Source organism: Merops nubicus, unplaced genomic scaffold, assembly GCF_000691845.1.
Source record: "Merops nubicus isolate BGI_N331 unplaced genomic scaffold, ASM69184v1 scaffold9124, whole genome shotgun sequence".
NCBI classification, from domain to species: Eukaryota; Metazoa; Chordata; class Aves; order Coraciiformes; family Meropidae; genus Merops; species Merops nubicus.
Genome location: NW_008606203.1, coordinates 8,424 through 28,627, shown reverse-complemented (window position 1 = coordinate 28,627; position 20,204 = coordinate 8,424). Strand labels below are relative to the sequence as shown.

General features: G+C 53.2%; 1 protein-coding gene across 1 annotated transcript in view; it reads left to right on the top strand.

The window, feature by feature from the left end:
- Nucleotides 1-5,310: 5,310 nt before the first annotated feature.
- Nucleotides 5,311-20,204, top strand: part of RAB11FIP3 (RAB11 family interacting protein 3 (class II)) — a gene marked incomplete at its 5' end in the record, with an annotated part of 23,061 nt that continues 8,167 nt past the window's right edge. Inside the window, 6 exons of the mRNA XM_008939572.1 lie at nt 5,311-5,498; nt 7,127-7,153; nt 8,520-8,693; nt 12,945-13,079; nt 16,140-16,175; nt 19,187-19,280. Coding sequence (XP_008937820.1) covers nt 5,311-5,498; nt 7,127-7,153; nt 8,520-8,693; nt 12,945-13,079; nt 16,140-16,175; nt 19,187-19,280 — 654 coding nt within the window. The remainder of the gene's footprint in view (nt 5,499-7,126; nt 7,154-8,519; nt 8,694-12,944; nt 13,080-16,139; nt 16,176-19,186; nt 19,281-20,204) is intronic.

Sequence of the window (20,204 nt, the reverse complement as noted above, 5' to 3'; positions counted from 1 at the left end):
GGGTCCCCCCAAAACCACTGCCTCTGACCAAGCTCCTGGGTTTGTGGGGCTGGGATGTTTGTAAACTCTGCTGGGAGCTGTGACTGAAGCACCAGCTCTTCTTCTTGGTGGTCAATATTGTCCTTGCCTATCTTAGATTGCCTTCTGAGTCACCCAGATTGCCCGTGGCTTATCTGTAGCTCCTGGCCGCCATCCCCAGCAGAGCTTTATTCCTGCTATTTGTGGCTATAAGGAAGGAATTTGTCATTTAGTGCTTAAATATTCACCAGAAACATCAGGCTGGATGAGATAAGCCCTGGATGCCCAGGTAGGTGCCCTGCAAGATGAACCTTTTCCATTGGTGATGGGAAGAGGACGCGTGGGGGGCCGGGTGCCGCTTGTGGAGCTCGAGCCCTGCTTTTATTTTGGTACTGGTTTAACTGGGAGGGCTGTGGTCACACGGCAGGGCAGGGGAGTGTGTGTTACCAGGAACAAAAGGTGCTCTGTTCGGGACAGGCGCTGAGCAAAGCCTGGACTTTGCTTCCCTCCTGCCCTGTGGGAGCAGCCGGCGGCTCCTGGGGCTGCGTCCGAGCCGGGTGAGGAGGCCATGTCTCCACAGGTAGGTTTTTGGGGGAAAAACCCTACAAAACGGGGAAGAATTGGGCTTCTAGGGGGAGGTGGGTGACCCCCAGGGCTGCTTCTTGGCCCTGGAGGTGCCAGGAAGAGGCAGGTTGGGCACCCACCCAACTCGGTTGCTTGGTCTTTTCTTACCAAGCGTTGGGTGTGTGAAGGAAATTTCAGATCACTCTTTCTCTCCTTGGGGGAGGTGGACCCAGAGGGCTGGTGGCTGAAGGTTTTTGGGGTGCTGAGGACACTCTGCAAGATCTGGTGTCTTGTGAGTTGTTTTTTTTGGGGGGGTTTGGAGGATGTTTTTTCTAGGGTGAGTGTTTTCAGTGTGTCTCAACAGCTTCAGCGTGGTTCTCTCACACAGCCTTGAGGTTAACAAGCATAGCAGCCCCCAAACCCACCCTCAGGGGCTGTGCTGTGGAAGTTGCCTTTGCTCTAGGCTGAGTGCAGGCTCCCTGGCTCCTCTGGAGGGCAAATGTTGCCTAAATGTCTGGGAAGAGGCAGATATTGTGGTCGAGAAGTCATGACAGCCCCCGGTGCAGGAACTCTGGGTGGTGGGGTGGTGTTTTTGGCTGCCAGCACTGAAAGGCTGAGCTGCTGTGGGCTGTTCCAGGGCTTTGAGGGTGGTCGTGTCCATGCAAGCTCAGGTGGGTCCATAATCACAACTTACAACCCTTCTATCTGGCTTGACATCCATTTAGAGGCAGCAGAAGCACAGAAACCGGGCGGGCAGGTGACCCTGGTGCCACGGCAGCACCCAGGGGTGCTCACCCACCAGGCAGGGTGCTCACCCACCAGGCAGGGTGCTCTTCATCCCTCCTCCTTCCACACAGAGCCTCTCCTGCAGCCTGCAGCTCGAGGTGTCCTTGGAGGGGGGTTTTCACAGCCCGTCCTGTCTCCTGTGTGCAGCCAGAGCTGCTGTTTCCCATAACCAGGCTCACACTTGCTGGGAAAAATGAGTTGTTTTTCCTTTTCCTCTCCCTCCCCTGCTTCCCTTCCTGAGTTTCTGAGTGCTTGTGGCCAAGGACAGCAGAATTTCAGGATGCTGGGATGGCTCTGGGAAGGAGTGAGGGACCAGCCCTGCAGCAAACTCCTGGGAGCCAGACTTTGCCCCCCTCTCCAAGGCAACCCTTGGGCTAAAGCTTCTGGCCATCACAAATCAAGCTGAATTTGTCCTCCCTTAGGCCGTGCAGGTGACTCCCAATAGTCTCATTTCTCTCCTCATACTCAAGCAGGGCTTTTTTATTAATCAGTGTGGGTTTTATAGCCCTTTATAATGTCTAATGAAATGGTCTTTGCTCCAGTGTGTAATGAAATGCCTGGAACAGATGAGCTGCTGCTGGTGAAGTCTCCTATAGGTGCTTCATCATCTCACCCCTTTTATCAGGGCACATTACATCACCTCCATGATTTCATCCATGGATTTCCTTTCAGAAGCAGGAGAGCTCACTGCCAGGCTTTCAGCTCCCTGGCGTTTTGGGGACCCCTCTGAACAGGTTGGGATGTGGCTGGATGGCCAATGTGCTGAGCCAGGGCAAACAGGGATGGTGCTTCATGGAGGGGTTGAAGCCAGGGGTAGGGACTTGGGTCAACCATGACCCTGTTTCAGTTCAAGGGCTCAATGTGTGTGTTCAGTTTTAAGGTCTGAGGTTTACCTGAAGCATCTGAGGGGGTTTTGTTGCATAAAAACTTCAAAGACACTGATAGTGGGGACACCAACCCTATTCTGAGCATGGTGGGGACATTCCTGGCAAGTCCCCTGGGGTGCTTGTAGGCTGTCCCAAGCCCATGGATGTCTTTAGTTTATCATGGGAGTGGGTGTTTCAGTCTGGAAAAAGTATTTTACTTTCTGCCTGCTCAAAGGAGAGCAAACTTGGCCAAAGGAGAGATGTGACAGGGAGGGTTTAAAGGCTCACTGCACAAACCAGCAGCTCACGAGGCCACCAAAAAGAGAACTTTCTATGACCTGCCACTGCACCTTTGCCCTGGGCGAGGGGCCTGGGTTGGCTTTGCTTTCTCAGGCATTTGGGAACACCTTCCCCAAGTCCCTGTGCTTTGCCTATCTCCTCCTTGCATCTTTTCTGGAGGTTTAGTTACTCAATCCATGACGAAAATTCAAGCAAAGTTCTCCACGCTCATGCTCAGGAGAAGGACTTTGTTTACAGTTTCCACTGCCTCTCCATTCATTGACCATGCAGGTTGAATTTTAATAAGGCTCTTGCATTATTTGAAATCTCATCTAGGCTGGTATCACAAGAGGAAGAAAAAATAAATATCTCCTTTGCTAAAAAGAAAGTTTGCAAATGGTCACGCTCATGCTCAGGAGAAGGACTTTGTTTACAGTTTCCACTGCCTCTCCATTCATTGACCATGCAGGTTGAATTTTAATAAGGCTCTTGCATTATTTGAAATCTCATCTAGGCTGGTATCACAAGAGGAGGAAAAAATAATCCTTTGCTAAAAAGAAAGTTTGCCAATTGTGCTATGGTTTTTTTTTTGGTTTGTTGGTTTTTTCCTTCTAATAAATCACTGCGTGGCCCTGGTGGAGCTCAAGGAGGGTGATTAACATGCTCTTCTGGTGGCTACTTCTAGCTCTGAAGGGTTGCCCCATCCTTCTCTGCCAGTATTTTTCACCTTTAAGATCTTTGGTGAGGATCTGAGAAATAAATCACGTAGCTGAGGCCACAGATGCCCTGAGCTGCTCAGCTCCTGGTTGTGTTTCAACACTGAGAGTGTCAACAGATGGTGACCACAACAGGGGGGGGTTTAATCAAGTGACTTCTGGGTTGGAGTAGTTGGGGTTTGTAGTTTTGGCTTCTTTGCTCTAGTTGCCTTTGCTTTGTGCTTATTATAGAATCGTTTTGGCTGGAAAAGATCTTCAAGATCACTGAGTCCAACCCTTCCCCCAGCACTGCCAGTCCCCACTGCCCCGTGTCCCTCAACACCACATCTCCACAGCTTGGAAACCCCTCCAGGGGTGGGGACTCCACCATTGCCCTGGGTAACCCTCAAGGGGAACAAATTGTTCCTCAGCTCCAACCTCAACCTCCCCTGGGGCAGCTTGAGGCATGAAATCTGCTGTCCCCTCTTGGATCCTCTCCCCTGCATCAGGTCCCATCTGCTGAAGCCTGGGACCTCTGCTAAACTCAGTCTGCTGCAGAGAGCTTGGGAAAGCAGTGGAATTGCTGGAGCATTCTGGCCTCAGAGCAAGGAAAGCAGCCCGAGCCTCTGCTTCCAAATCTCCCTCATCCTTCTCCTCTCGAGCCTGAGGAGCCTGAACAGTGTTTCTAGGAAGGGCAGCACAAATCCAGTAAGGCACTTAAGCAAGTCCCTGGCTTTAGGTATATAAGTAGTCTGGGTGGATTTATGCTTTTTAAAGCAGGTGGGGGTTTTAGGAGGCTTTTGTTTTTATCTCAAAGGCTAGTGAAAGCCACCTTCTCCTCTGGTCCTAGGGATGACCTTTGCCACAGCAGCCTGTCCTCTGAATCGAGTTCAGCCAGACAGCCCCATCTTCTGGTGCTGACTCTGGCTTCTGGGATGGTGACTGGGTGGCTAGATGAGTGGAGAGCAGTGGATGGTGTCTACCTTGACTTCAGCAAGGCTTTTGAGATTGTCTTCCCTATCAGGGAGGCTCAGGAAGCGTGGCTCAGATGAGTGGATGGTGAGTGGGTTGAGAACTGGCTGAATGACAGAGCTCAGAGGGTTGTGGTCAGTGGTGCAGGGTCTAGTTGGAGGCCTGTAGCTCATGGTGATCCCCAGGGTCAGGACTGGGTCCAGTCTTATTCAGTATGATCATAAGTGACCTGGATGAAGGCCCAGGGTGGATCTCAGCCAGTTTGCTGAGGAGGAGTGGCTGACACACCAGAGCTGTGCTGCCATTCAGCGAGACCTGGAGAGGTTGGAGAGTTGGGTGGGGAGGAACCTCCTGAAGTTCAACAAGGGCAAGTGTAGGGTCCTGCTCCTGGGGACCCTGAAGTTAACCATGACATAAACCTTCACAGAACCCCAGCACGGTGGGGTTGGAAGGGACCTCTGGAGATCATCTCCTCCAACCCCCCCTGCTCCAGCAGCTCACCCACAGCAGGGTGCCCAGGATGGTGTCCAGGCAGGTTTGGAATCTCTCCAGAGGAAACCCCACAACCTCTCTGGGCAGCCTCATCACCCTGAAAAAATGGCTTTGATGGGGATTTATAAACCAGCTGATGTTCTGTCGAGGGATAGAAGGTGCCCTCATGTTGCCAGACAAGGGAAAAGCACTTTCAAGGCTAACTGGTGGGTCTGAATGGTGATTTTTGCAGAGAATCCAGCTTAACAACGAGCCCTCTTAAAACTGAGGAGGTGAGAGCAGCGGTGACCAGAACCCCTGAGTTGAACAGTGGGTCATCCCTCATGGACTCACCAAATCCCCACTCCCTTTCACCAACATCTCCCTCCGACTATCTCCTTCTGTCTTCTGCTTTCCAAACACCTCTGGGGGACAGGAGGCACAGCCCAGAGGCCAGGGTGCACCCCAGGGCTCTGCTCCATCCTCGGAGCAGCGCTGGGATTCGGCTCCTGCTGGTTTTGGGTTGGATTTCTGGGCTTAGAAACACAACCCCCCAATCATCAGCTGCTCCATCCGTGTTTTGTCCTGCTCTGCAGCGAAACCCCATTGCTGTAGGGTCTTATGTTTTGGTTTTTTTCCCTCCCCTTGTGTTTTTTCAGGCCAATGAGGTGACCGACAGCGCTTACATGGGCTCGGAGAGCACGTACAGCGAGTGTGAAACCTTCACAGATGAGGACACCAGCACCTTGGTCCAGCACGAGATGCACGACGAGGTAGAAACAGACAGTGCCATCGACTCCACCGTGCACTCTGAGTTCACAGATCCCATCGAGGAGCCAGAGCAGGGGTGAGTGGGAACCCCCAGGAGCCCAACTCCCCCCACAGGGGCAGGAAACGCGGCGATGGACAGAGGGAAACGCAGCCTGAGGATTTCAAATGGACTGGGCTGAGTCTTTCTTGCTGAAACTGGTTGTTCTTTGTGTTTGTAGCTTCGTGCAGGACCAAAATAGCTCTTGGAGAATAATGATAATAATTAGGCTGCACCGTGTGTAGGCTGTTTTGGAGCTCGGCCTGGCAAGCGTTACTTGCCTTGGGAGAACTTCTGTACCCTCATTAGCATCTTTCACCTCAAAAAGAAGTTCTCAGATGAGCCAAACACCTGAAATACTCCCAGGGTTTCATCTATCACTCCAGCCAGAAAGGCGACGTGTAATTTTTAAGCAGGGAGGGGGAACTCTTGGTGTTCTTGTTTTTTCCTAAACACGCGTGTGCCCTTTGATGTGCAGCCACCTCCTGTAAGAACTAGTTCTAAACTTGTGCCTAAAGCACAAAACAAGAGCCAAAATCTTTGTCCCTGGGTCTGAACAGCTGCTGGCAAAACTGCTCCTGGGCCCCCCTCGTTTCCTAGATTTTGCAGGAGAAGTTGGGGGGATTTTTGGGGGAGTGAAATGGGGATGCTGGGAAGGTGACAGGGGAGGGGATAACTCCTTTAACAGTGACCCGAGAGCGCTGCTCTGCCCAGCAACCTCTGACACCATCACTGCTTAATGAGTGCTCACACACAGAATCCTTTTGGCCAAAACCACGCCAACCAAACCCTGCTCTCTGCTGAGTATTTCACAAAATTCCTCTTGCTTTTTTTTGAAAGCACTGCCCCAAAAATCTTCTCTGGGGACAGCCGAGCTGCGGCGAGCGGTCAGCCCCGGAGCTGAAAGGGTGCTGTGGATTAGGGAAGAAAATGAGATTAGCTGGCTGGGCTCTCCTCACCCCAGCACCTTCAGCTCGGTGAGAGTTAAATCAGGATCTGATCCGTGGCTGAGCACCACGAGCAGAGGGTCCCTGGAGGGGCCATGGCAGCCTGCGTGCGCTCCCGGCCTCTGGGGAGAATGCCATGCCTTGGATTCACCTGCCTGTAGGTATAAAATGCTTGGCTTGGGGGGGGATTTTTTGAAGATGAGGTTGTTCTTGAGGCTCCTCTCGTCCTGCCAGCGTGGACTTGGGAAGATTGGGTGCCCTTGGGGCACTCCATCCAAGCCCAGCGGGGCTGTGGTGTATTAAATGTGAGTAAATTCCAGGTAGCCAAAAAAAAATCAAGGAAAAAATATATTTGGCTTAAAGATCTGGAAGGCTCGAGGTGGAAGCATCTGGAATTTTATTCCCAGGTGGTTGGGGAAGGGGTTTGGTGCTGCCAAACGTGAGGCAGGACAACAGTTCTACCCCACTGGTGCCCAGAGCTCTGGCTGGGGGTACAATCCGACCAGTGCAACTGTTGGGCTGGATCCCAGCCTCAGCCCTGCTTTTGGGGAGCTGGGAAAGCTCAACCTGCCTTCAATGGCTGGAGCTGAAGTGGTTATTTAGGCTGTGTGTAGCAAAGATTAGTTAGTCTGCATCTTGGAACTGCTAGAGCCTCAGTAGTTGTATATGAAATACTCCCAGGATTTATTGCCCAGAGCTTCCCTGGCTGAGGGTTTCCAGGTGCCTGATCAGATCAGCTCCTGGACGGTGCTTCTCAAACCACAGCCCCAAATTTAGAGATTTAGAGGTTGTTTGGTTTTTTATTTTTCCTTGTGAGTTCCAAATTCCACCCCCTGCCTTCTATTCCTGGAGAGATTCCTGAGGCTCTGGGCGATGGGCTGACTCAGAGCTGGGAGGGTGGGATTGTGCTGGAGCTGCTGTGGGGATAAAGGAGCTTCTCCAGTGCCCCAGGAGCATGGGAAGCTGCCCACGAGCTGGACTTGGGCTCATCTGTGGTGAAACAGATCTGCTGCTGGTTTAGGCAGAGGGTTGATGTGTTTTTATTAGCAGGATGAGAGCAAATCCTTCAGATGGGGCAGGTTTTTGTCATAAATGGCTTATCTGTAATCTTTTTTGCTTTCTGATTTAGTACAGCAAGCTAGTCCTATCCCATTTTCCCTCTCCTAGCCAGTGGATGAGATGGGGGGGGAGGGAAGGCATGGCCTGAAATAGCAGGCTTTATAGTCATGCAATGCTGTTTTGATTTTGAATTGAATTTTGGAGAGGAGAGTGGTGCTGGTCCCCCTGGAAACACAGACCTGTGGCTCACAGACACGTGGGCTGCTTCTTCCACATCCCTCCTGCCTTTCCCCCCCGAGCTTAACTTCAAAACCTCTGCACCCCATGGCAGGAAGGTGCCCTGAGAGTGGGCACGTGCTGTCGTGGTGGTTTCTCCCTGCCAGGTTTGGGCAGCTGCCTGCAAACCACACCAGGATTTGTGTCAGGGGGGGGACAGTTACAGTGTTAGACCTCAGTGCTGGGCTCTTGATAGGATTATAGAGCAATGAGGCATTGGAACAGGCTGCCCAGGGAGGTGCTGGAATCCCCAGCCCTGGAGGGGTTCAGAAATTGGGTGGACGTGGCACTTGGGGCCACTCACAGGAGTCTGGGGTGATAGTTTGACTTCAGGATCTTAGAGATCTTCTCCAGCCTTAATGATTCTATGATTCTGTGTGAGCAGAGCCAGGCACACAGGCTGAGGATGTCACTCACAACATGTTTAGGGTGAGTTTGGCACCTGCCAAGCTTTTTCTGTGCCCTGATTTTTGGTTGTGCCAGGGCTCGCCACCAACCCTGGCTGCTCTCTTGCAAGTCTGCCTGCCTCCAAACCCTATGTTGCAGCTGCCAGGGCAGCCTGCATGAAAAAACAGGAGGTTTTTTTGTGCAAACAAATTGCTACCAACTTCCCAGGGGTGCCCTCAGTGTCTGGGGCATGGGGTTGATCCCTCAGCCAAGACCAGCGAGCGGCCAAATTTCGAGCGGCCCAAACGGGCAGCACCACTTGGAAAGGGGCTTTTTTGGAAGGGCTGCTGCAGTGGGGACCCTCTAATCCTTCTCCTCTCTGTCCCCACAGATCCCACCCCCACGACCTGCCCCTGGGCTCGGACCTGAGCCCCTCCATCGTTACAGTCATTAGTGGAGAGGAGCATTTTGAGGATTACGGCGAAGGCAACGAAGCAGATTTGTTCTCGGACAGCTTGTGTAATGGGGAAAGCAGCTTTAACAGCTCCTCGTTCCTCTCTCCAAGGTAACACCCCGTGTTTTAGCTGGTTTCAGTTGCTTGGTGTCTTCACCTGCGTGGGATTCGTTTCCTGGGGGGTTTGTGTGCTAGCTGGGCTGCAAGAGGGGGGGGTGCTCCTGGCAAGCTTTGGCTACGAGGGGATGATCGCCTCCAAAGTGGAAGAGGAGTTGCCTCCCTCAGCCTTTCCTTTGCCAAAACGGTGCCCAGCAGCCCACCCACCCTTCCCATGCATCCTGTTCAGGATGTGGCTCCTTGCAGAACCTTCCAGGAGAGAAAACCACCCCGCAGCTTTTACCCCAGGTCCTGTTGGATGATGTTTGGGGTTTGTTTTTTCTTTCTCTCTTGTATTTTTGGCATTGATGCCATGCTTGGGTGGATTCACACAAGCTGTGGCAGCCTTCCCTCTCTAGGCAGCCTAAGGGAGATGTGGAGCAAGGAGCAGGAGGTAGCATTTTCCTGCCCTCTTTGCATTAGGGTTTGAAACCAGCCTGATGTTGGTGTTCCAGCCCCTGCAGGGTGGGCCGAGGAGCTTCTGTGACAGAACAAAACCCATCAAGGCTTGCTTTTGAAGCCAAAAAAAAAGGTAAAAGCTGGAGTGATCATCCACTGCTACAGCCCCCAGAGTCTCTGTGATGACAGCTGACAGCAGGGGCATGTTCCTCCATCAGACAGTGTGAGGCAGGAGTGTCCCTCCCAGCCACATGCTGCTGCTGAAGACAAGAACTTGCTTTTTTTTTTCCCATACAAATACAGATCTGTGACTTTCTGCAGCAGTATAATTGTCACAAAACTCTCTTTTTTTTTTTGCTGTCTGCTTCCCAAAGCCCTTCGTACAGTTTGGGCAGTTGGTGCTGCAGTGTGGGAAGTGCTCTCAGATCAAAACCACCCTTGGGGCTGGAGTTCCTCGCCGAGGGTGGGCTCCCAACCTACTCCTTGGCAAGGAAAGGTTCATCTAAAGGAGCTTTGCAATCAGGGAAACTTTCTCCTTTCCTCTCAGGCAGAGCTCCCAGGTTGCCTGCACTTGCAGTGGTCACACCTTGCTCTCTCAGGGCACCCTCTTCCCCTCTGCTTCTTTGATTCTTACCCCCAAGATTGTGCTCTGGAGCTTCTTCCCTCTGCTGGGAGGGGCTGGCTGGGCACGTGGCCACCCAGCTCCTGGTGCTTTGTGCTGGGGCTTGCTGGGGAGCCAGGCTGCAAACAAAACCTCCAGAGGAAAGAATGCAGCTCTGTTGGAAGGTTTCCTCATGCCTTTCAGGCCTGGCCCTCACCTTGGGGTGTCGTTGGGTGCCTGAAGGTCCTTAGCTGGTCGTTCTCTAGGGTTGCTGAGGCTCTGAACACAGCTCGGCCACCCCAGTGTGGTGGAATTTAGGGGAACCTTAAAAAAAACTACAAGGTATCTCTGGTTCAGGCTGAATTTTGGAGTTTTTTTCTGGCTGTGGTTTGACTATGAGGAGCAGCATTGCTTGCAAACAGACCACCACCCACCCTTTCTATGTCTTTTAAGTGGGAATAACCTCAACCAATTCTGCCACACCTCCAGCTCTTCACCAGTTGGCAAGAGCCAACTTTGGGGGAACTCTGTGGGGTGTTGCATTTTCCTGCTTGGTCCTTGTGTGTGTGTTTGCAATCCCTCCTCTTGGGTTGCCACCTCTTCCTCAGCATGTCCATCCTGCAGGAGAAGCCTCTCTGCAACATTTGGGGAGAGATGAACAGCAACTGGAAGGAAAAGCTCCTCACACACACGTGTTCTGGCTGCCAAGGAGCTGTGTCACTCACCTGGCCTGGGCTGAGCCAAATGATAGATGCTATTAACCCCTCTCCCTTTCCAAAAGGGAAGAGAAAGGGAATGAGGAAAAGAGATTTACAAGCTGGAGAAGAAAACTAAAACAGCCTTAACAAAACAGGAAGGGTAAAAAGAAAAGATAATAATATTAATAAGAAAATAACAAAATAGGTACAAACCCAATATCCAACTCCCCCAGAGTCCAGCCTGGACTTGGCAGATGGCAGGAATTGGATTCAGGAACACGTGGGTCAGGATCCAAGGCAGGATGGATGGAGTCCTCCTCGGACACCAGCCTTTGCAGAAGAGGTTTGAGCCTCCTGATCCCTCAGCTTTCATACTGCAGATGATGTTGATGGGATGGAATCCCTCCTTGCTCAGTTGAGGGTCACCTCCCTGTGGGTGCCACCTTTTTACTGGTGACCTCTTCACTTGGAGCACTCCAGCGTGGTACTCGAGGTGTAGCAGTGACCTGGATCTCTGCAGGAGCAAGCAGAAGCCTTTCTGCACCCCAATCCTTGCTAGTAGCTCTAAACACAGAGCATGATCACTGCTAGAAGCAGGGAGCATCTCCCAAAATACCCAGTTAACTTCACAAGGCACAGTTCTTCAGAGACCGAGCTGGAAACTCAAATCACTGCAGAGAACAGCTGCTTGTTCTACCACAAACCAGGCCACGAGCACCCAAGGGCTGTGGAAACCAAGGGGGGTGGCAGCTCACCACGGGGGGTAGGTGGGGATGCCCTGGGGTGTAGGGTTGATTGAGTTCTCACCCACTCAATGGGCAAGAGCCCAACGCAGCCAGCGGCCAAACCTCTCTGCACGCACCCAGAGGTTTTGCCAGGCTGGCCCCTGGCTTCTCCTCCAGGCTGCTTTGCCCATTTTGATTCGATTTTGGGCTTGGCACCTCGCCCAGGGTTGCACCCAGCTGGGTGAGCTGGTTCTGCCTCCTGGCAGGGACAAAAAGGACTCGCTGTGAGTGCAGCCAGACGTGGGGGGCAGCCCAGCCAAGGGCACGTTGCTGCTTCTGGGTGCCACAGAGCTGCTGTCACCTCATACCCTCTGCAAAACCAACTGAATAACAGCAACTGGATCATCACCATCCCGAGTCCAAACCCTCAGAGGGAAGGGGGAATGTTTTTCTATTTGTTTTTTTTTTCCAGGACTGGGAAGAGATGAGAAATTTGGCATTTACTCTTGTCCCATGACCTGTTCTAAGGGGGCTGGGAAATACTGTCCAGACAGCACAAACTCAGAGGCCTGACCCTGGGGGTGGCTGGGCTGCTGTCACCAAAAAGGTCACTTTTGGAGGGGTTACACAAAGGTGCAGAGCCCAAGGGACCCCCTCCCAGGGTGTCCCGTGCTCCCAGCATCTCCTGGGCCAGGACTTGTTGGTGTGTCTCTGTGTCATGGGGTTGAGTAGTTGGATGCCTGTTGGTTTTAAGCTTGCTTGTGTTTCCTCACACTTTTACCTGTCTTTCTGATTGAACTGCTTTGTTTTTTCACTATTAACCTTTCTCTGATTGAAGTCAGTGCCTTCCAGAAGCTTGGTTTCCTGCAGGAAGCATCCGTGGCATATAGTTGACCCCAAAGGAACACAAACTCTTTGCTGCTCAGAACCCCTTGGCCAAATTCTGTCCTGCCCAAAGGCTCCTGGAAAGGAAACTGCTCCTGGCTTTGCCAAGGGTGAATGCCTCAGCAGCTTGTTTTCCACATTGGCAGCTGAAAGTGAATTGCTGATGGGACCCATTAGCTCCACAGGTTCTTCAAGCCCTAGAGACCCCCATATCCAATGGGCTAAATGATGTTCCCACAGTACAGAAGCTTCAGCTTCTCTGCACTCCAGAGAGCAGTTGAACCACAACCATCCTTTTGAGCTTCAGAGCTCTCTGCAGTGAAAATCCAACCCTGCCTGTTACCAACAGAGGGGCTGTTTTTAAAGCATCTCATTAGAAAATGGTGCAGCCCACTGAAGGATCTGGCTCTTGCTCCCAGCACCCAGTCCAGGGGTGTGTGAGTCTGGGCTGCATCTACCAAGGCAAACCAGGACCCTCACTGGAGCCTCCTGAGAAGAGGCTGCTTGGAAAATCATGTCAGAAAATCAACTTGCCATCGTGGAGGTTGGTGGAAAACAGGCACCTCACCTGCCCTGGCCTCTTTTGGAGGACTTCAGAGTTCTGGAGGCCCAGAGGTTTAGAAACCTGGGCCAAGCTCAGCTGCTGTGAGCCTCTGGGAGAAAAAAAAGTCCTGCTCATTTTTAGCAACTCCACATTGACCACGATTTACCTTCTAAAATCACGGGGGCGGGCGGGGAGACGACCTCATCTACCCCAAAGTTTTTTAACTCCAAATCTTATACCTTTCCCCTCCAAATCTCCCCTGCCTTTAAGGGACTGCTCAGCTTCTGGAATGCACAGCTGGCAATCAGCCCTGCCTGTTCTGTCCTGTTCAAATGACCCTTGTGATTTCTCTAGCACCAATCCGCTCGCTGCGAAACTGCACAGCGTTCTCGCAGATGAAGCTTTTGAGTTTTACTGTAGCCAGTGCCACAAACAAATCAACCGCCTCGAGGATCTTTCTGCTCGCCTGAATGATCTTGAAATGAATAGGTAATTGGCCTGGAGTGTGGCTTTTTCACTCTTGGGGAGGATGTTTTGGAAGGGGAGGCTCTCCTTGCCCGGCGCGGCGTCCCCTTCACCGGCGCGTTGGGTTGGGAAAGGGGCTGGGTGTCCAATCTCACTGAACAAGGGGAGCCTCCCCAAGTGCTAAAAGCTCTTCTAACATCCTGGAGGGTGACCCAAACCACCCTTTAACCTGAACCAGGGGGGCTGGTGGACAATGAGAGTCTTCCCTTCTGCTCTGGGCAACCCCTTTGTATGTCTTGCTGAGTGGTGGGTGCCTCTCCACGCTCCGAGGAGTGCAGCCTTTGGGGCTTGAAGCCTTCAGCTGACTGTGTGCAGTATTTCTGTCACCAAGAAGACTCCTGGGCAGTTGTGCCCAACGTGGAGGCAACACCTGAGGTGTTGGTTCAGCTTGGAAGGACGGGTAAAGCCCATCCTGCTGCAGCAGACACCTGAGAACAGCAGCTTGCCCTCCGTAGCTTGGCACCTCTCTTCTAAAAGCTCTCCCTTTGCAGCAGTAAAATCTCATTTCACCCAGCTTTGCCAGCTGCCTGCCCACCAAAATGTCCCCAGTAGCTGGGTAGATGTGATCAATGCCAGGAGCTTTGAGCAGGAGCTTCACAAGCTTTCCAATGTAACATGTGAGGTCAACCAGCCAGCAGCTGGACTTGGGGAGGTGACAGCTGGGGAGGGATTTTTCTCTCTTTGGGTTCTCAGACCTGTTTGCAGTCTGCTGGGTGGAAGGATGGTGGTGGCATTGACAATAATGATTCTTCTCACCTCTCGTGTGCCTTTTCCAGCCTGGTTTTTGGTCCTTGCTCTTGGTCTTTGTCTGTCCTCTACAAGGACAGTGTGATGTGGGAGCTCTCCTGGGCTATGGAGCTATGGGAAGAGAACTGAAAAACAAATAGGAGCTTGACCTTCGTTTTTTTTCATGGCAAAAGTGCTTCTCTCCCTTTTCTCTTTCTTGGGTAAACAGCTGCCTTTGCTGTTGGAGGCCTCGAGGTTCAGGGATGGGTCTCAGGGTTTGCAGTTAGTGTGGAGGAAGTGCACTTCCCTGGATGCACCAGGAGCCCCTACTCCTTTTCAGGCTTTCTCCACCAAATTTCCCTGCAAAGCTGAAGTGACACCTCAGAGCCTCCTATCACAGATGGGATTTCCAGAGGCTTCCCTCTCCTGTGGTGCTGTAGTGGGAATTCCACAGGTTTTGCTTTAACACGTGCCCCTTGGGCTCAGGGTGAGCAGATCTTGCTCCTCCCTCTGTCCTCAGGGGTTGCCATGTGCAGATTTGCTGGAAATTGGGTCCAAGTGCCCCTGTGGAAGGATGCAGTGGAGGAAGCATCACCCACCCTTTCTGCAGGGAGGACACGAGGTGTCCTAGGACCTCCTGTAGGTCCTACCTCATGGTAGGACCTCCCAGCATCACCAGCAAGGTGAAGCCCTCAGTGCAGGGGACAATTCCTAGACTTCAGGTAAACCCTCAGTGCAGGGGACAATTCCTAGACTTCAGGCAAAAAGAGCAGCAGAAACTGAACCAAAATCTGGGCCCAGCAGCCTGAAGACACCTGGTCTAGAGAACAACAGCACCTATGGTGAAGCCAAAGCCACCATGTACCAGCCTCACTCTTAAAGGCTGTGGGTGTACATAGAGTGTTTTATCCTGCACTAAGGTCCTGAGCCAGGTCCTGAGCCTGGTCCCAGCATTGGGACACTGCTTTCTGAGCCTACAGAATGGGAAAGCAGGAGGAAAAAATCCTCTGAGGAGCTTGGGCTGGGTCTGTTTTGGGACAGCAGGGCTTGTTTTGGTGCCCTTGAGGCAGCAGCGGTGGGTCTGGTCCCCCCCCTGAGCCCCGTGGCCACCAGCCCTGCTTTCCAACAAGCCCTTTGCAGAGAACAATATTATTTTTTCCTCCCTCTGGTGCTGAGGACATAACGTGACTCCTTCCAGTTCCTGGCAGACCCAAGGGCTTGACCTTCTCCCCTTAGGAGGGTGCTGAGCGTCCTTGAAGCCCGGCCAGCAGCAGCTCTTGAGCTCCTTGGAAATCTGGGCTTTGAGGATGCCCCTTTGGACAAGGGGGGGTGGTAGCCCTGACAACAGCCCCTGCTCAGACATTGGGGTTTTTTTTTCTAAAAAGAAAACTGGTCCTCAGCTATTTTGAATTCCTCTTTCCAAGAACTAATCCAGTTGTTGCAGCTTGAGGCAGGAACGGGCTCCTAGGTGATTTTATTTATGGGATTTTTCTTTTCACTGAGCTAAGCACCAGGGGATGCAATTGCTGCTTCTCCACCCAGCCCAGAGCTGGGTGTGCTGGCATCATTTAGGGATGGTTTAGGTGGCACCAGATGGGTCCCAGTGGCATCTGAGTAACACCAGAACATCTTCAGGAGGAAACTGGGGAGGGAGATCCGAGCCCCGCTCACTGCAGCAGTCACTGGGGAAGGACTGGCTGGAGAATCTCAGCAAGGAGCTTCCAGAAGAAGGCTTTTTCTTTGCCTCAGTGGGGACAGCCCTGTCCCCGAGGGACAGGGACATGCCAGCCTTGGCTCTCTGTGCCATAGGTCACTCTGAGCATTAGCTGAGCCCTGACCGCTGTGGTATGGTGGCAGCTGCCTCGGGGGTACAGGGAGCCAGGGTGGGTGATCTCCAGGGGTTATCTGGGCAAAGGGGACCTCTTAGCCCTCCCAAATCCCCAAAGGGACACAACCAACAGCTCCTAAAAATCTCCAGCACCAGGCTGTGAAACCCACCGAGCTATTATTAGTGCTGGGGGCTCAGCTTTCAGGGGTAGGGATCAGCTGCTGAGAGGATCCCCATGCTGGAGGCACTGGGATTTTATGTTCTGCTGGCTTGGCTCTCAGGATGTTGTCAGATCCAGGAGGAGGTTCTTCACCTGCCTCTCCCCGGGGTGGCTGGGCTGTGCATGCCACGTGGGTGCTCCCCTGCCCAAGCTGGAGGACCTGCCCCGGGGCTGCTCGTGGTTTCCTGTTCCCCTCCCTCTCCACTGTCAGCTTTTCCTAACTCTTTCCTGTTTTTTCTTCATTTTGCAGTCCAAATAAAAGACTCTCAAGCAAGAAGGTGGCAAGGTAAGCCCATGTTTTACTGCTGCTTGGGGAGAGGGGGGCTTGTTACGAGCTGGGGAGGGACTTTTTACAAGGGTTTGTAATAATAGGATGAGGAGTGATGGTTTCACCTTGGAAGAGGGCAGATTTAGATTAGAAATGAGGAAGAAGTTCTTCACTCTGAGGGTGGGGAGACCCTGGCCCGAGGGTGGTGAGATGCTGGCACAGGTTGCCCAGGGAAGCTGTGGATGCTCCAGCACTGGAGGTGTTCAAGGCCAGGTTGGATGGGGCTGTGAGCAACCTGCTCTAGTGGGAGGTGTTGGAAATAAATGATCTTTAAGGTGCCTTCCAACCCAAACCACTCTGTGATTCTCTCTCTGTCCCTCTGCACTGCTTGGCTGGGCTCTCTCCTCCCCACTGTCCTGCTGGGTCAGGGGCTTTGGGGAGTTCCTGGGGGGTGGCTGCAGATAATCCCACCCTGGAGCTTAGCCCAGAAGTCTCCTGTGGGACCAACTCGTGTGATGCCAGTCACCCTTTCCTTGTGGGCACTTTTATCCCTGCCTGCATAGGAAAAGCTGCTGAGTTTGTTCTAAAACACTGGGGCAGAGGGTTTGTCCCCTCTCGTTGAGACCTGGTGCTCACCTTTCCTCCCCCAGCTCCACCATCCCTCCTGTTCCTATGTCCTCCTGATTTTAAGAATATGAGCCAGCAGTGTGGCCAAGAAGGCCACCAGCATCCTGGCTTGTGTCAGCACTGGTGTGGCCAGCAGGACCAGGGCAGGGATTGTCCCCCTGGACTCAGCACTGGGGAAGACACATCAAATCCTGGGGTCAGGTTTGGGCCCCTCGCTCCAAGAAGGACCTTGAGGGGCTGGAGAGTGGCCAGAGAAGGGCAACGGAGCTGCTGGGGAAGGGTCTAGAGGCCAAGTGTGGGGAGGAGCAGCTGAGGGAGCTGGGGGTGCTGAGCCTGGAGCAAAGGAGGCTCAGGGGAGACCTTCTGGCTCTGCACAGCTCCTGACAGGAGGTTGAGGTTGGCTCTGAGGAACAATTTCTTGCCCTGGAGGGTTGCCCAGGGCTGTGCCAGGCTGCCCAGGGCAGTGGTGGAGTCCCCACCCCTGGAGGGGTTTCCAAGCTGTGGAGATGTGGTATGAGGGACACGGGGCAGTGGGGACCTGGCAGGGCTGGGGGAAGGGTTGGACTCCATGACCTCAGAAGTCTCTCCAGGCCACAGGGCTCCCTGACTCTTGGCTGCCCTCTCAGGAGGGAGGTTGCCCTCTGCAGCCACAGGTTTGCTGGTTTCTGAGCAGGATGAGGAGCCAGCAGCTCACTTTGGGTGCTGCTCATCCCCCTGTGCCCTGGGTCTGCTCCTGCCCCACCTCTCCCTCCCTGCCATGCTTCACACCTCTCTCTTCTCTGCTTTTCCTGTGGTCAGCCAGTCTCCCCTGGCACAATTTCCCCTCCTGGCAGGGAAGCAGCTCCTCAATCTTACATTTCCTCTTTCCTGTCCTCTTACTTTCTAGATTTTTATTCAAAACACTGGCAGGAAAGAAGGTTGGGGGGAGCAGCCTGTCCCCACGTTTCCTGCTCTACGCCTGGTTCTTGTCACAGGGCTGGCTGAGCAAATTTAGGGAGGATTTTGAGTTAAACTTTCAGGACTGGAGGTGCCCCAGTCTGAGGGGGGTTGAGCCCTCCTGGCCCTTTGCATTTAAAAGATGCTTTTCTGAGCCTGGGACTTGTGGATTTAGGTAAATATTGGTGGACTCAAGAAGTTTAGTTTGTGATAAGAAGGGAGGTAACAGGAGGGTTGCAGCTCCTTAGGATCAGCCCAAGGCAAACCCTTGGCTGCAGATGCTGTCATGACTGAGTAACACCAAAACACTGGCTTCTAGGAGATTGGTTTTATTTTGGTAAGGGCTTTTTTCTGATTTTTGTTATCTGGGTTCTGCTGGTGCCAAGAAATCTCAGCTGGTTCAGCCTTGTGCTTGGCATGATTTAAGTGACAAATGTGCCTGAGACTTCAGAATCTAAATATATACCCAGGGTGAGGATGCAGAATGAGGCTGGTGCTCAGCTCTGGTGGCTCTTTGAATGCCAGCTGAGCTTCACAGCTACTACCATGAGCTTATTGTGTAGCAGGGTGGATTTGAGACCCCCCCCCCATGACAAATTCCCAGGAAAAACAGGTTCAGAGAGATCTCTGTGGTTTTCCTTGTTCACCTCCCCCTCGAAGCAGTGCTGGCTGCAGAGGGAGAGCAGGCTGCTCATCCTTGAGGTTGTGGTGGGAGAGCAGAGTGGTTTTCTCCAGCCTGGGCTTCACAGAGCTGGAATGCAACCACCTCTCCCCGTGGCAGTGCTGGTTTCCCCTGCCACGGGCTGATGGAGCAGCAATGCCACGAGGATCAAGTGCAGATCAGCCCCTCCACAGGTCCTTCAGCTGCCACAAAGCCCTGGCCACCAGTGTTGCAAGGCTTTGCTAATGATTAGCTCCTTCTTGGCTCTCACAGCCAGCGTGGGGAGGTGGGCTGGGGTGTTTCATAACAGGGTCAGGGTTTTATTTCTCCCCTCCCTCCCTTCCACCTGCTGCCCCCCACTTCTTATCAGCAGCTAGAGCAGAGTACTCTGTCCTTTGCTGGCTAATACACGGCCTTGGGAACGTAGGTAGAGAAGGAAAGTGAGAAGGACAAGCTCTTATCTCTTCCCATTCCAAAGAGCAAGAGCAAAATGCTTATGGGATGAAGTCCTGGCAGCTTGTGTCCACGTCTGCACCTCCTTGGTGCTCCTTCAGCTGCTGAGCCCCTCAGCCATGTCAGCTGGGCACACCAAGGCCGTGAGCTTCATCACCTCTGGAGCTTCTGGTGGGGAGAAGGACCTGGCCCACGCCATCCTCAGCTGCGAAGCCTTCAGGAGCTGTTACCTCCTCTTGGAAAACGAGGCTGGGAGAGAGGGGAGCAGTTGTCACCTCTGGTTGCCATGCCCTGCCCTGTTGGCTCTGACGTTGGTGTTGCTGTGGGTCGGGGTGGTTTGTCTCCCTTACAGACAGTTGCATCAAACCAGCACCTTGTCCGTGGGGGTGATGGAGGACTCTTACCAGGAGGCACTGGAGGGTACAGAAGAAGACATCACAGACAAGGTAAGAGCCCTGCCCTCCGTGCCCCCCTGGAGCTGGGGGTGGCTTGGCATGCTCCCAGAACCCCCAGGCAGGGGTTAGGGTGGAGCTGCTCTCACTGCCAGGGGCAGCCCAGTGCAGGTGGGGTGCAGAGGGTGGAGAAGAAGCCAACAGCAGAGGTCTGGTGGGTGGGGAGGTGGGGAGGTGGCACCGGTGCCTTCTCCTGGGGGTGGACGTGGCTGCCCCACTTGTCTGGCTCTCAGATCCTGGCTGGGCTGTAGCCCTTTGGATCCTGTTTGATGTAATCACTTGGCTTTACTAATCTGCCAGGGGAAGACAGCAGCTTCTCTCCAGCTCTTTCCAAGCTCCATTTTCACTTCTGCTCTCAAATTCTGCTTTTCTCAGCTGAGCAGAGTCACCTGATGTGGAGGAAGGATTCCTCCCCTCGCGTGCCGTGGGGTGTGAAGCTGGTTTTGTGCTGGTCCCTGTTGGGTTTGACAAGAACAGGGCACAACAGGAGCTGGGCAGGAGCTCCTGCTTGGGTGGGAAGCAGAGGGGCACCCCCAGCCCCCTTTGCTCTGCACTGTTTTAGGGGAAAGGCAAGAAAAATGTAATTTGGGCTGAAATAAGAGCGATATAGAAACGGGGAGAAAATCTCCATCTCTGAGCCCTCCCCCCAGCTAGGGTTGTGTCCTCCTGTGTGACTTTCCTTCCATGCCACTGTGGACCCAGGGTCCTTCAGCCCTGCTCCAGGCAGAGGGTGCTCCTCCCCAGGCTCAGGGCTGCACTCGCATGCAGAAGAGCTCTGGTGATCTGGCTGAGATCCTTCCTTCTGAACCTCCAGTTAGGTTCTGGACAGTGCTGGAGCAGGTCCAGGGGAGGCCACAAAAATGGTCAGAGGGGGGAACCCCTCTGCTGGGAGCCCAGCAGGAGAGCGTTGGGCTGCGG